The 16,435-nt window shown below is 33.9% G+C and overlaps 1 protein-coding gene across 1 annotated transcript; it reads left to right on the top strand.

Annotated features, from left to right (window-relative positions):
* The first annotated feature begins 6,688 nt into the window (after positions 1-6,688).
* Positions 6,689-9,602, top strand: LOC134256077 (tripartite motif-containing protein 3-like). The gene is made up of 2 exons (XM_062738675.1): positions 6,689-7,990; positions 8,731-9,602. The coding sequence occupies exons 1-2, from the start codon at positions 6,689-6,691 to the stop codon at positions 9,388-9,390; spliced, it is 1,962 nt and encodes a 653-aa protein (XP_062594659.1). The 3' UTR covers positions 9,391-9,602.
* Positions 9,603-16,435: the final 6,833 nt, after the last annotated feature.

Here is a 16,435-nt window from a genome sequence, read left to right as displayed (position 1 = left end):
TAATTCAAACTATATTCAATGAAAATAAATGTAGTTTCATAAAATTATGAGGATGAAATTACCTTAAGGCAAACATTGTTAATTCAAAAAAAAATATATAGGTAGTCCTGGTCTCACTTTTGAATCTCAGGGGAGAATCAAATTGAAGCCGCTTCATCCGAAACAGGCACATATCATCTTAAACAATAAAAGTTATGTCATTACATAGATAATATATAAAAATTAATTATAAGATTGATTTAATAGTTTATTACAACAATCCTTACATGGAAAACATAGACCAAAAACTTGTTGACAAACAGCAGTTCCTGACGGGAAGTTAAGATCTGTTTTTAAGTCACCTTTGAAAAAAATACTTTTATCGGTTGTATCTAATTATGAAGAGAATTCAAATCCGAGTATTTTTTTCCATTAGAAGAATCCTAAGTCATGGTATATCTTTAAAAAATTAAGAAATTAACTGAATATAATCCATAGTAATTTTTATATTAATATGCATATTTACAGAATAAAGGAAAATCAGATATATTTAAAGATTTTTTTAAAAAGGGAGTTTAGTAACGTAGAATATTGCCCGTGTACACTTTGTTGTGGAAAAAATGCTCGGGTTTGTTCTTCATGAGTTATACATGTAAGCGATAAATTTAATTTTTCGAAGGTGATTTCACACAATGTAAACAAAGGATTATTTTTTGTGTGACCTAACAAAAATTATTTTTTTAACTTTTGAATTTTGATATCTTTAAAAAGAAAAAGACTTGGGATATAATTTGACAAAAGTTGAAATAATTTATAGACAATTATTTTTCAAGAAGAAAAACGAATATATTTTTTTAGCGATTAGAAACGGACCAAACGGCTTTAAAGAATGTTTAAAATACTTTATCAAATAGAGTTTACATTCTTCCCAAACGTCAAAGGAGGTTTTTCGATAATGAGTATATTTTTCAGGTTTATGTAGAGTACATGTACTTTCAAACATTTCCTTTTATAGATCTGCATGAACAAATAAACAACATTTATCTAAAGTGGATGATCCAGCCTTTAGGGAATTTGACTTCTTCTAAAAAAAAAAAGATCAAAAGATTGATCCTGATCGGCGTCTTCTTAGTCCTAAAATGACTTTCATTCAGTTATTTCGAAAATGTGGATTTTTTTATTTAAACATAAGAGAACTGTACGCGGTCCTTTCTGCCTTTCATGTCACTAATCCAATGTACAGATAATCATTTAAATCCAATATTTTTCTTGCCGGGTATTTTCTGACTTCGCATTTGATACCATTCAACCGCAGAATTGAACTTGGCATTTAATCTTTGAACAAAACATTCTGATCATGGCCCGAATAAATTGTATGCCGTAGAACAATTCTTATTTATTTATTTTACAGTACACCTAATTAGCGTTTATGAGTATAAAGTCTATTCGTATACTGAAATCAAATTATATTTTACAAATTCAGATAACTATAATTTTTATATAAACTTCATATTTGCAAATATTTTTATGAACTTGCAAAGACCAACATCGAATTAAATGAATGGTGTATTTTCAATGATAACCAGGGCATACAAGGTAAAGAAATATTTGTTCAGACATGTTGTTAGATATATTATTGCGCCAGGGAATATAGGTCCAGCTTGATCGATTTTACCTGTGCGCGATCGATCGTGGAACGTCTTGTACAAAGGTGTGCCGGGGTGTATGTACATAACTTATTATCAAATACTGACAGCTACATTTTCTACAGCTGTCCAATGCTATGCTGTTTAAATGCGGACTATTAATTCTCCAGAGGAGTATGTTGGAATCTACGATCTTGCTCTAAGACAATGATTTTGGCGCGAATATCTAGTTCAAGTTAATTAGGATCAATGTTTCAATTGTCAAGGTCTATATCTTAAATTTTGACATTTATTGAAACTGTGGTTTTGAATTTTAAACCACAGATTTGAGTTTGAGATGACGAGATAAGAATCAAAAGCAGCAATATCTAGGAGTGATCTTCCGTGATCTTGAGAACTTAACAGGTACGTATTGTTAAAATGCAGCAATAATTATCAATTGTGACATGTGAGTACGGTAATTTTATTAATGGCACAGTGCACGGCCATATCCACGACTGAAGATGTATATAAACAAATGTGACTGAAAACTGTACGTAAGTACGTCTATTTAAAATTTTATGCTTACATTTTGTTATTTTCTTTAAACTAAAGATTTGATGAAGTTTGTGATTCATAAAAGCATGTATTTCTTCAATTTTCTGTAGCGTTTCGTACTACTCTGAAAACATTATAAGAGATTTCATATGTGTTCAGCTTCGTTTTTCTTCACACGCATAAATCCAATTTCCCCTTTTATGCGAAACGTCCATTACCTGTAGTGCCCACTACCATTATTCTATTGTTGTTAGACCATGTGCAAATTTCGATAAATCTATTACCGTTGCGACATTTCACTTTAAGTGAATACGAACTGTTCAAAGCCAATTTGCCTATTATTTACTTGCCTTTACTAGAGACGGATGTTCTGTGTTTTGTACATTATGTTCCAATAGTAAGGAGACATTTATTGACTTATTTTTTCATTAACAAAATTGTATTCTCAGATGAAGACTTCACTTCAAGTATTTATCTTCAAATCGATTTGTTTTAAAACGACTCAAAGATTTCAATTTTTTTGTTCTTGCTATTAAGTTCTGCTATCTCAGTAAATCACAGGTGTGTGCTTACCTAAATTTTCCCCTTACACACATGCTCATTTCTATTTACATTTGACAAAAATATCTAAAAAGATTATGTGAGCGTTTAAATTTTGAAAAGCAAAGCAATGTTGTGTAGATGCGAAGACAGATGTGTTAGCTTTTATTGATCGGGACACGTTTAATTTTAAAGGTGAAGATTGAGCATACTCGAACATCCCACAGAATTTCGACTCTCTTTAAATCTGGTATTCATCATTCACTGAATTGACGTTCCTGAACTCCCGGTAAACATAATAAGCTTTCATATTGGGTTAATTGGATTCAAAAAAATGTCAAGTATGGTCTTGAACCCCCCTGTCATTTTCTTTTCAATCTTTTGTAAAGGGATTCTCTTAAACAGAAACTGCTCATGACCTAAATTTAAGTTGGGTTTTGATTTGCAAAATATTCATTGAAGTAGGAATGATTTACATCTACTTATAAATTAATGTTTAAATGACAATGAAGTGGAATGGTCCTCTTTTATAAAAAAAAATATTTTATATAAGACTTTAACATTTTCTCCTCAGACAAACAGATTTACATCTTTATCAGCCTGTTCTGGCTTGTAGTGCCATGAATGACAGTTTTATTGCAATTCATCGATAAGATTTTTATTTTGTACTCAATTGTTTGCACCAGGATAATCATTAAACCTTTATAAGTATGTGCTTTAAGTCTCATAAAGAGAAATAATTTAAAACGTGAAAAACGAATTACACATATTTTAAAACGGACCAATGTCTAGAAATGTCAATCAGGATTGTATACATGGTTTGATTATACATTGGGTCATTGAGTGGTTATTGAACTAAGTCTCAAAGATAGCTGCCCAGGACAGTGTCACATTGAATAAGCTATGTATCTTCTACTTGTTCAAAGAAATTTGAACCCTCAGTAACTTAAAGACCTGATTACTTTGTTATCATGTTCAACAACCAACATCCAATCAGTTCAATCTTCTAAGTCCTTAAAAATCGCTAAGATAATTTTTTAGGTGTGGTTCATTATGAGTTCTTCAGAGGACATGTTTGGTAGGTATGTATTTCCTGTATTTATTGGAGAAGTTTCAGCCAAATAAGTGAAGGCCTTTCACATGTGTTTGGAAGTTTTCCAATTTCATGACAACTGGAAGGTCGGTATTGAAAGTATGCATTCGGGCAGAAGACTTTGCCATGACTCTTTTCTATTGCATTGTATATATCTGACTATATCTATATTATATATCGCCAAATCAATCCAATTCAATTCTAATATACAACATTGAAAAAAACCGAAATATTTTGAAGTCGTGCTTATAAAACACAATATATCATTCCCTTGAACGACAAGCTTATCGTAATCGTTTTCTAAATTGACAACATTGATCTTGAAATTTTGCACACAAGTCAAATCAAAGCATTAACTGAAACCTAGTGTACAAGTAGAGGGATACAGAAACGGAATTCACTCATTACTTTGATACCTGAATCCATAGTTATTAATTATTAAAGGTATCTAATTGAGAAGATATGCTACATTTGTCCATTATATAGATGTATATAAGGCTGGCTTCAGTTAATTAAGTATCGATCTTCATTTACTATATATACCTGCAAATAAGAGTTCAAATGAGTGACTGCCGAAAAAAAAGGTTTGCCTATGAAATTTTTCATAGTTTTTTAGGGGGGGGCTATGAAATTAAATCGTGTGTATAATGATTAAAATCTTTGAATTATATGAATAATATACGGTATTAGCAGTGTACATTAACATGAAAATACCCCATTTACCAAACCTGTAGGTTACGAATGGAGTTTTATAAATATATAAAGATAATTCTCGCGTAATTTAGTGTAACATTGGCATTTTTTTTTTATTTAAACACCTAGTTGTGCTTGTACTTTGGTTTAACAGGACCAAGCATGAATATCATCAGATTGGTTTAAGTCCTCAAAAGGCCTTTGATTTAAAACAAATATTTACAGTTCAGTGAGTACACAACAGAAACAATGCACAAAACGATGACACAAAGATAGAACAAACAAGTTTACATGGTTCATGTGTTTTATTCATAATTGATAAAAGGTGTGCCATATTCATTTCTTAAAATTTTTATTGCGGGCAGAGGAAATCCAATGACAAAGAAGTTATTCGAAGTAATTTCTACAAAGAAAAGCTCGTGGGTTGCTTATCAGAACTTTTTTGATGGCGGAGATCCAAAATTGCACAAAAAAATATACTGCATAAGGATTTTTAAGTGTCTAAGATATATATTCACTTCAAATAAGATAACCTTTAAATGCAGTGTTATTTAGCAAAAAATAAAAGCATGCAGGGAACCACAATTTAATGTGTTTGTGAAGCACTGATGCCCAAGTACGACAGCTTATGACGAAAGTTGAAGATTCTCAAATGAAAGCTTAAGTCAAACTTCACGGTCAAGGTTTAGAGTTCAAAAAAGTATTACCCATAGATTAAAAAACTCGTCTCGATGAATGTACCTATAAAATATTCTAACTCAATCACCAAGTGTTCAAAATCTATATTCAATGTTTAAGTGATTTTTTAAAGGTAGGTCAAACTCAAAGGTCAAGGGCATGACTTAAGGCAAAACGTTTTGGCATCCAAAGGAAAGAATTAAAAATACATGTGGAGAAATATGATAATAGCTCTGGTACTAACTGTTAAAAAGTTATGGCAAAGTTTTTTCCAAGTGGTTCAAACTAGGAACAAGGTCAAAAATATTTATATGATAGGAAATGTTTTGTTGGTATGAATACACAGGTGAAGTATTGTTTCCCTAGAAACAAGTTCATCAACTTTTCAAAAGTAATTGCTAAGGTAAAGGTTTCTCAAGTTTTTGCAAAAGTTGGTCAAACTCCAAGGTCAAGAGGTCTAATTTGTTGGTATACTCGAAGAACAGTTTTATCATAAGGAATACATACGTGAAATATAACAGCAATAGTTCAAACCTGGTCCAGTCAAAAGTTTTGGCAAGGTTAATGTTTTTTTTTGTGGAAAATAGACGGATAGACAGCCGAACACAGCAAAAACTATATATACCCACGAATCTTCTATTATGGGTGCATAAAATGTTTAATAAATCTTCGCAGTCATAATGATAAAACAAATACACTGTATAGTTTCATATTTAAATTAATATATTTACTCTAATCTTTTTAGATGAACATTGTTTAATAAAGAATTCAATTTTTTTCTTCAAATTTGAAATTTATATTTTACAGAACTTTATTACATATTGCCATTGTGCATCTCCTATTTTATTTTTTGATCACACATATTTTGTTTTCCAGCAAAATCTAAATTCCTAAGTCATTTTCTTTAAAATTTATTTTCTACCTTAAATATTTTATCATACAAGTTAGAAAGGCAAAGAGCTCAAAAGCTTTTGGCTCACAGACAAATATAACAAATAGAAATATCTCAATGTAAATATGACAGGTGATTAAATATCTGTATTGTTGAAATCCAAAGGCATTAGCCAGGAATCTCGATCTACAGGCTAGTGGCTGTAATCCACTTATACTGATCACCATTGCTCACCAAAATGATTACTCCACAAAATATTTGCACACGGAAACAAAGAAATTTGTTCAAAATTGCCACTTTTTATTGAGTGAATGTGATTTACAGAGAAGCCCCGACCTGGTACTATTGTTGTCTTAAATAGAGATAAATTCTAAGTGTTTCAAAATATCAAGGTTCGACAGAAAACAACATTAGATTAAGTTATAGTGAGTTATATCTTTATTGCTTCAGTAATCGGTCTGAGGAATTTTTTCGAGAGCAGCAAGATTTAAAAATGCGTAACAATGACTTAGCTTGCCAATCCTTATTAAGATAATCTACTTAAATCTAGGAATGAAAAAGTACTAACTTTTAAATGCCTTTTTCTAATAATATGCTTTCTATGACTTTCAGGTGAAGTAGTTGATAAAAATGGAGCCAAAGGAGGAGGCGGAGGTTTCAACACCTTTAACGAATGGAGTTGACCACTCTGAAGACCACTCTGAAAATTCAACCCCAGAAACTCAAGAAAAGAAAGTTTGTGACCCGATAGCTGAATGTTTTATCTGCAAAAATATTTACAACTTGCCCAAAGTGCTACCGTGTTTTCACAGTTTTTGTTGCCAATGCTTAGAGGACCATATTTCCAAGTCATTGAATCAAAATGGACAGAGACATTTTGCATGCCCAGTGTGTGAGGAGAAATGTGAGATTCCTTCTGGAGCACTACCTGGGCAGTACGCTCACGGATTTCAAGACGATCTCTTTCTAACAAAACTAGTAGAGTTACAAAGTGCAATGTGTGAGGGCAAAGAGTGTGATATTTGTGATAGGAGAGAGGAAAAGACACCGGCATCACACTGGTGTATGGATTGCAATGATGCCCTCTGCGATATATGCCTCAAGGTCCACCTTCATGGAAAAACAACGGCAGGACACTCTTGTCTAGCTATTGCAGAAATGAGAAAAATTCCCCTGGAATCATTGATGAAACAAAAGAACAAAGTCCCTTGTTCAAAGCACAATGAACTCATAACCTTGTTCTGCGTCGACTGTCGAGAACCCCTTTGTGTTCAGTGCATGGCTGTGTCTCATCGCAGATGTGAAAATGTTATCACCGTTGCAGACGCATTAACTTCTAGGGCAGATGTCAACGACGTTGTCACCAGACTCCACAAGTTACAGATGGCCGTAGAGAATGTAGGTGGAATAGGTCAGCCAGACAGAACATTAGAAAGCAGCATTCATGAAGCTCAAGAGAGAGTCAACACTGTCTGCGACTCCATTTGCAATAGAGTTCGACAGTATCAGTCAAGTCTAATAAAGAACCTCCAGTTGCAAGCAGAAAAAGCTAAAGGGCTACTACAAGATCGCATCGAGCCTAGAAAATCAGGGTTGAAATCAATAAAGGCTGCAAATGATAGGATGCAGACAATTTTACGTTACGGAAGCGATGTCGAGATACTGCTAGCATATAACCAAGTTCGGAAAAAGCTAGATTCTTGCCAGGGTGCTATTGGTAACACAGAACAAAAAGCTCCCTCCGTCCGAATAGAATTCGTCTTGGACGAAACAGTTGAGCGTTTTATCGAAAGCTTTGAAAGACTTGGAGATCTAATTGTTGATGAGGGAGATTCTGACGAAGGAATTAACTCTTGGGGTGTCACTTGTACTTCATCCGACGACATAATTGTTACAGACTGCAAGAACAAGCGCATTCAGAAGTTCAGTAAGGTAATAATTGGAGAGTAGGTGTATCATAAGGCCATTCCAGATTTTTTTTATGTTAAGCGTCCTTGTGCGCCTTGGTTTTTGACACCCCCATATAAAAAAAAATTGCCCTAAAATTTTTATCCTGTAAAATAGGTCTTTCTAACATTTCTCTAAATATTTCTCTACAATGTCATATAAGGTATATCTGAAATTTAAATCTTTTTCTTATTTTTAAAAAAAAAATAGATTATTGAAATCAAATCTTTTTCATTTTCGACTATCAAATTTGTATATTTTTTAGCAAGAAAGTAGGTATAACTTTGAAAAGAAAAATGAGTGAACATTAAACAAACGTGAAAAAGATTTGGAATGGCCTTACTTTATTGGCAGATCGTAAATGTTTTTTATGCACCTCAAACTGAGTTAAATATCTGACAGGTAGACATATTTTGTAAAGTAAAAATTGTCTTATGGAATTTTGTCTATCAATTTTGCAATAAATTTTGCACTACCTTTCTAAAATGTTGAATGAATGCTTTATGCGAGAAATTGTTAAGAATCAACCTTTTATTTAACTCAAGTTTTTAAGAAACTTGCGTCGCCGAATCCTTATGAATGATGTTTTTAAATAGACGGATTTTAATAAATTTTTAGCTCCATGAATCTTTGTAAATTCAATGTTTTGAAAAATGAAAGGCAAATTGAATTTAATTTCTTTTACGAGGTATGTGAATTGGTAATTCTATTTTGTTTCTTTGCAGTTTGGAGATTTGGTTGATTACGTTCAGCTTGAGGACGAGCCAAGGGACATCACTACCTGCGGGAACAGAGATGATGTCGCCATTACAATGATAGGCAAGCTCGTCATCTTCCTGGCCACGCGAAAAACCATGCAGCTCATCAAACGCGCAAAGACAGAACGACAATACGATGGAATTTCTTACTCTGAAAAAGATGCCTTTCTTATTGTCTCGTCAGTGCGTGACCAGATAGTTGATATAATCCATCTTGACGGAAGCATCCTGCGATCATTTGGGGGTGGAGCAGGTGATCGGGTTCTTTTCAACGAGCCGCGATACGTATCGGCAACACCAGATCGAACTGTAATCATATCAGATGTCGGTCAAAACGCTGTCATCTGCATGGACCATAACGGAAGAGTCGTTTTCCGGTACAAACCTGATGGCCCAAATAGCCTGAAGAAACCACAGGGCGCATGCGTGGACAAGATTGGGAACCTCTTTGTAGCCGATTTCGGTAACAATCGCGTACAGTTGCTGGCCAGTGATGGTACTTTTCAGAGACATGTACTCGGAATAGAGAGCGCGTTGGAAAAACCCGTGGCAATAAGAGTAAGCGGAAGCAATCGGATGGTAATAGTTCAGAGTGATGGAATGGTTAAGGTGTTTAGCTATTCATAGGACAAAATATGAAAAAAAAAAAAAGTGAACACTACCATATACACGTACCAGTAAAAATAGTGGTGCACAGCCCTTGTGTCAACATTTTTTAATTGCTTTCCAATGCCAAATGTCGAAGATATTACGCAAACAAACAAAATTATCCTTAGCAAAAATATCTGGGTGAAGAAATAAGATTTATTGCAATTTCTTATGCGTGCATTTTACCTACAAAATCTCTTTAAAGAGCTTATAGGATAAACTTTTTTGTATATTACTACCTCCTGCACTCTCCGAAAAGAAATGTGAAATGATATATCTTATTAAAGAAAATTTAATCGCATATTTAACGTTTCCTTTGGATATTTAAACACATATTTTAGTCTATACAATGAAATGTAATCTACTTCTCGTAATCTTTGCCAGCCTTTCAAGTTCAGTGAAATTATCTCCGGCTGGCCGTTTTTATTAATCAGAAATCCTAAAAGTAATCTTGCCATAACTTCCAGTGTATACATTTGTGATTCACTGCACTACTGGGGAGACTTGTTTATATACCCGTTAAATAACCATCACTTCCACTTTTCATTATGTTTTTTAATATATCTTTCGGTACGTTGGATAAATTTTCTACGCATTAAATGATTATTCATGTAATTTCCCAAATGATGTCAATATTCATGACTATATATTAAGAATGTAATTTGGATTTGATATCAACTTCACAATAGATTGTGCATTTTGCTTAAATCCGTTCAAAGTAAAAAAAAACATTGCTGGTTTAATTAGATTCTATGTACCAATGCACTGATTGCTTTTTAATGTTTCATAATGTAAAATATTTATATTAAGACTATAATATGTATAACAAATAAACCATAACCAGAATGCAAGTGTTGAAAATTTAATACAAGTACGATAAAATATTAAGCTTTGGCAAATAAAGAAAGGTTGTCCTTGAAAAATTCAAAAATGATATTAAAACAGTGTACTTGTGGAGTTTGTGTGTACAATCAGAATGTAACTTTACGAGTTCCATTTTTATTAGGTCACCAGAGTAAACTCAGGTGACCCATTGCTATTCGTTTTTGTCCGTCGTCTTGCGTCGTGCGTTAACATTTTCAGCTTTAATTTTCTCTGCAACCACTCAACCAAAGTTGGGATAAAGTATCTATGGGTGAAGGTGAACAAAAATTGTGAATTTCATGATCCTTCCCCCCTGGTGCCTGAGGGGTGGGACCAAAACAACTAAAATTAATGCAATATTTAAAAATCTTCTTCTTTACTCCTGGACATCAAGCAGTTAAACTTTTTGCATGATTGTAACCAGCATTGAGTTCTCTACTAAAATTGTGAAATTCATGGCTCTGGGTCAGGGGTTCTAGTGCTAGGACCGGGCTAATTAGATTATATAGTGAAAATGCTTTATTTCTTTGAAAATCTTCTTCCCTGCTCCTGGGCATTAAATAAATTAAATAAGTACATAGCTATATTGAATAATACTGTCTCTTCCAAAAGTGTGAATTTCATGGCCAGGGTCAGGGGTGCTTAGGTGTTAGGGTGGGGCTATATAAATTATATAGTGTAAATGCATTTGTATTTCTTTGAAAATGTTCTTCTTTGCTCCCGGGTATTTAATAAACCAACCAAATACATAGTTATATTTAATAAGGCTGCCTCTTCAATGCAAAATTGTGGATTTCACGGCCCCGGGGTCAGGGGTTCTAGTGTTAGGGTAGGACTCTATTAATTATATAGTGAAAAATGAATAAAATCTTTGAAAATCACCTTCTCTGCTCCTGGGTATTAAACAAACAAACCAAGTACAGAGTTATGATGAGCAAGAATGTCTCTTCCAAAATTGTGAATTTCATGGCCCCTGGGTTGGAGGTTCTGGGGTTAGGGTATTATGCCAATGTTCTGAGTACTTATTAATGATGATGAAAGGTTCCTCTTCCAAAATGGTTTTCAGGGCCCCTGGGTCGGGGTACGTGGGACGGGAGTGGGGGTTACATAGTCTGAAAATAAATTAATGCTTTGAAATCTGCTCTTTGGTATTAATCAACCATTTATGATGAAATAAAATTTATGATAAAATTTCCAGAATTTTGAAATATGTGCCCCCAGGGTAAGTGGTTCCTGTGGGGTGGGGTGCACAACTGATTATAAAGTGGGAATGCATTTTCTCTTTGTTACTCTGATCTACCTCTGGGTATTAAGTAACCAAACTAAGCAAGCTAAGTGTATATTTATGATAAGCAACAGTGCCTCTTTCAAAATTTTGAATTTCATGGCTTTTGATTTAAAACACGAACAATTCAGTTGTTGGAAATTTGTTACATAATACTCAGGTGACCTATAAAGCCCATGGGCCTCTTGTTGAAAAACCAGCTGTTATAATATCAAAAAGCCTGGACATTCGTTTAACATGGGGAATGGTTGTGTATAAAGTTGAAAAGTCGAAAGTTTTTAAGCTGTTGATTTCGGTAAAATCTTGTGATTTCAAATTGTCCAAAAGTTCCTTGGAATTTTTAAGTATCCACATCTGATTTACACCACTTCTTGTATTATTGTTGCACAGTACTCTAAGTTTCTCCTTCACTACAAAGTAATCAACTCAAGTGGGCCCTGGACCCTTAAGCCCTTTCAACTTTCAAACCGATAAAAAGAGCAAAGTTTGGAAATAATGCTGTCTTAATTTCATTAATTTTTACTGTTAAGTTAAGAGCTCGAATGAAGACTTAATTCCTTAATTATTTACAATAATCTCACTTTTGATGTTGTTTTTTAATTAAAAAAACATTCAACATTCAACCTGCTTCTAATTTTAGAACTGCTACCTCAACTTAATGCTAACAAGCTAATTCAGAGAATTTGTGTCCCCCGCTTAGGGAAAAAGTAAACCATGCGCAGTTCGGGGAGAGGGGGGATCGAGTCGGATCCCCCTGACTGAATTATTATGCCATTATTGTAGAAGTAAAAATGTATACATGTATACTGAAGCAAATAAAATATGCCAACATGGATATAAAGATTTGATTGCTTATTCTTTATTATGTGTATAGAAGATCCTTTTTATATGGAATATTTATCACACTGTAATGACGATTTTATGAGTTACCCGGATTCTCCACCACTTATTATAACCGGGTCAACCTCATTGAGGACTCCCGCCTATGATAACTGTATATCACACCTCAACCATCAAAGTTTGAGGAGGCAGAGTCCCAAATGACGTTGGGCCGATCATAAATTTGTTCATTTACACCCGGGATCGTTTTTATTTTAGTGAGAGGACACACCGAGTGGAACAACTCAATTCCGCTTTTGGATTGTGTTAGATCTTTCTTTGATGTTGCAATAGGCAATTCCTTTTGCCCTGAGAACCTTCCCTGACCAGACCTGTATAAAATGAAGCAGAGACAAACACAATCCAGCTCTTGTCTTTATTTAAAGAAACAATCCGTTTATTTTATAATTACAATAAATAATTTTACACACAATATTAAACATTATAATAAATATTACTGTGTTACAATATAAACAATCTAAACCTGAAAATAAACTAAACCTTCTGAAAACTTAATAATTTACAAAATCGCGCAAGTCTACCAAATAATCTTACCTGTATAAAATGAAGCAGAGACAAACACAATCCAGCTCTTGTCTGGCGTATGTCCGTCGTCCGCTCATTTTATACCTTAGCTCTTACTCCGATTTTCATTTCCATATTCGGATCGCCTTCAAAATTTCCAATAATTACTTTTATTTCCAATTTGAATTTTTAACACTTATTTCTTTATCCTTCAACACTTTTAGTTTACTACTGCGTTTTAAAAATTACTTCCTGTCTTTTGCAAAATTTGTTACTTTCACTTGCTGTATCTAATTTATTCGTATAATTGACCCCTGGTCACAAATGTTATTGGTCGCTCCTTCCTCCTAACCAAATGCCTTTCATAATAAACGATTCATTTCTTGGAACTGGCCAGGTTAAAGTTCAACTCTTATTTGTTTACCTATCTAACTGCTTCTGTATGATCGCGCCCACGTGTGCTATCTCCGCCACGTTAATTACGCTGAGCTGACCAGTACAAATTCATCCCATATGTTATCTTCTTATTATGTTCCCCAAACGAAGTTGGGGAACATATTGTTTTTACTCTGTTTCTTATTATTATGTTCCCCAAACGGAGTTTGGGAACATATTGTTTTTACTCTGTTTCTTATTATTATTATTATTATTTTTTTTCTTATTTGTTCTCCGGTACTTTTTTGTCCGCGAGTGTTCTCGGAAACTGTTCACCCAACTGAGCTAAAACCTTTTTAGGGTTAATAGGTGTGTAGTGTAGGTGTGCGGAACGAAGGTCATTTTGCGCGCATACGCATGCACGTGCGTGCGCGTGAAATGAGTGAATTGACTGATATACTTAATATAGCTATAACTTTTACATTTTTTGATGAAATACTTTAAAACTCATTATATAAGGATATATTAATAGTGTAGATAATATGACATGGTCAAATTAGCACGAACTTACGCGCATGCACGTGCGCTGCGCTCTGATTGGCTGAAACAAAAATGTCAATATCTCTTTTGTTTTTCGACGAAATGCTTTGAAATTTTAAACATTGTCATGAATTAGGATATATTACAATATAATATGGAAAAAATTTCATGAAATCACGCGCATGCACGTGCGCTGCAATCTGATTGGCTGAAACTTTAAATGGCTATATCTCCTTTGTTTTTTGACGAAATGCTTTGAAATTTTAAACATTGTCATGAATTACGATATCCTGCAATATGATGTACAAAAAATTTCAAGAAATCACGCGCATGCACGTGTGCTGCAATCTGATTGGCTTAAACTTTAAATGGCTATATCTCCTTTGTTTTTTGACGAAATGCTTTGAAATTTAAAGCATAGTCATGCATTAGGATATCCTGCAATATGATATACAAAAAATTTCAAGAAATCACGCGCATGCACGTGTGCTGCAATCTGATTGGCTGAAACTTTAAATGGCTATATCTCCTTTGTTTTTTGACGAAATGCTTTGAAATCTAAAACATAGTCATGCATTAGGATATTCTACAATATGACTTAGAAAAAAATTCTCGAAATCACGCGCATGCACGTGTGCAGCAATCTGATTGGCTGAAACTTTAAATGGCTATATCTCCTTTGTTTTTTGACGAAATGCTTTGAAATCTAAAACATAATCATGCATTAGGATATTCTACAATATGATTTAGAAAAAAAATCTTGAAATCACGTGGATGCACGTGTGCTGCAATCTGATTGGCTGAAACTTGAAATGGCTGTAATTCCCTTGGTTTTCAACCAAACAAGATTGGATTTAGAACATAGATAGATATAAGGTCCTCCTACAAGAAGGTATGGTAATAATGCACGTGCACGCACGTGCGTGCATTTGGAACGAGTGAAATTAAAAAAACACTTGAATGAGTGATTTTTAATACTTTTGGACTAAATGCTTTAATATAAAGTATATTTAAATATATAGAAAGTGTAGACAAGGTTATATGATCACTACGCACGTGCATTCACATGGGCACGCGTGCAATATTAAAATTTGAATATAATTGGTATCCTTTTGGGAAAACGTTGTTAAAGTCAAAAATGCACAGATGCTGTCTTATTTAATAAGGCTAACAGGGAATATGGCACCAAAAGGGAGTTGGGGAGCGTTTGGGGAACATCTGTAACGGTTCCCGTTACAATTAGCACTAGTTATTATTATTATTATTATTTTTCTTCTTCTTCTTCCTGGGTACTTTTTTGTCCGGGAATGATCTTGTAAACTGTTCGTCCGAGGTAGGTAAAACCTTTTTAGGGTAAGTAGACATGTTATGCAGATTTGCGGAATCAAGGTCATTTTGCGCGCACGTGCTTGCAAGAGCGCGCACGTGCAACACTTGAAATAACCAATATAATAGATATAGTCGGAACTTTTCTATTTTTTGATAAAATGCTTTGAAACTCATAATGTAAGGATACATTAGTAGTATAGACAAGATGGCATGGTCAAAATAGCAAGATCTCACGCGCATGCACGTGCGATTTGCTCTGATTGGCTGAAACTAAAGTCTCAATATCTTTCTTGTTTCTTGTCATAATCTTTTGAAATTTTGAACATGATCCTACATTATGAAGATCTACAGCATGATATATTAAAATTTTAATAAAAGCATGCACATGCGCGCGTGCTGTAATCTGATTGGCTAAAACTTTAAATGGCTATATCTCGTTTGTTTTTTGACGAAATGCTTTGAAATTTAAAACATAGTCATGCATTACAATATCCTAAAATAGGATATAGAAAATATTCATGAAATCACGCGCATGCACGTGTGCTGCAATCTGATTGGCTGAAACTTCAAATGGCTATAACTCTCTTGTTTTTCAACCAAACAGGATGGGATTTAGAACTTGGATAAATATAATGGACTCCTACAAGAAGGTGTAGTCAATATGCACGTGCTTGCACGTGCGTGCACGTGAAATGAGTAAATTAAAAATACACTCGAATGAGTGCATTTTTTAATACTTTTGGATTAAATGCTTTGGTATTATTAAAATTTTAGATAGTGTAGACAAGATAATATGGTCGTTACGCACATGAACACGCGTGCAATGCCTATTTTTTAAATATATTTTGTATTTTTTTTTGGAAGACCTTGATTAAGTCTAAATTCCATAAAGTATTTCTTATTTAATAGAGATAACAGGGAATATGGCACCAAAAGGGAGTTGGGGAGCGTTTGGGGAACATCTGTAACGGTCCCCGTTACAATTAGCACTAGTTTTAAGTGCGATTTTTGTTATGATACAAGCTAGACCTCATGAATTTTTCATTTCACATGCTATCATTTATTTAAAAAAAAAGTATTTCGAAAAAAAGAAAAGAAAATGGTTCGTCCGGGATTCGAATCCGGCAACTCTCACATGTGGAGCGAGAGACATACCACTAGACCACAGAACTGCTTGGTACATGGGGAAAATTAAATGCTAAAAATGAAGTCACACACATGTATATA

Source organism: Saccostrea cucullata, unplaced genomic scaffold (assembly GCF_032062105.1).
Source record: "Saccostrea cucullata isolate Sc308-1 unplaced genomic scaffold, CSIRO_AGI_Scuc_v1 ctg141, whole genome shotgun sequence".
Taxonomy (NCBI): Eukaryota; Metazoa; Mollusca; class Bivalvia; order Ostreida; family Ostreidae; genus Saccostrea; species Saccostrea cuccullata.
This window is presented reverse-complemented; position numbering and strand designations above follow the sequence as displayed.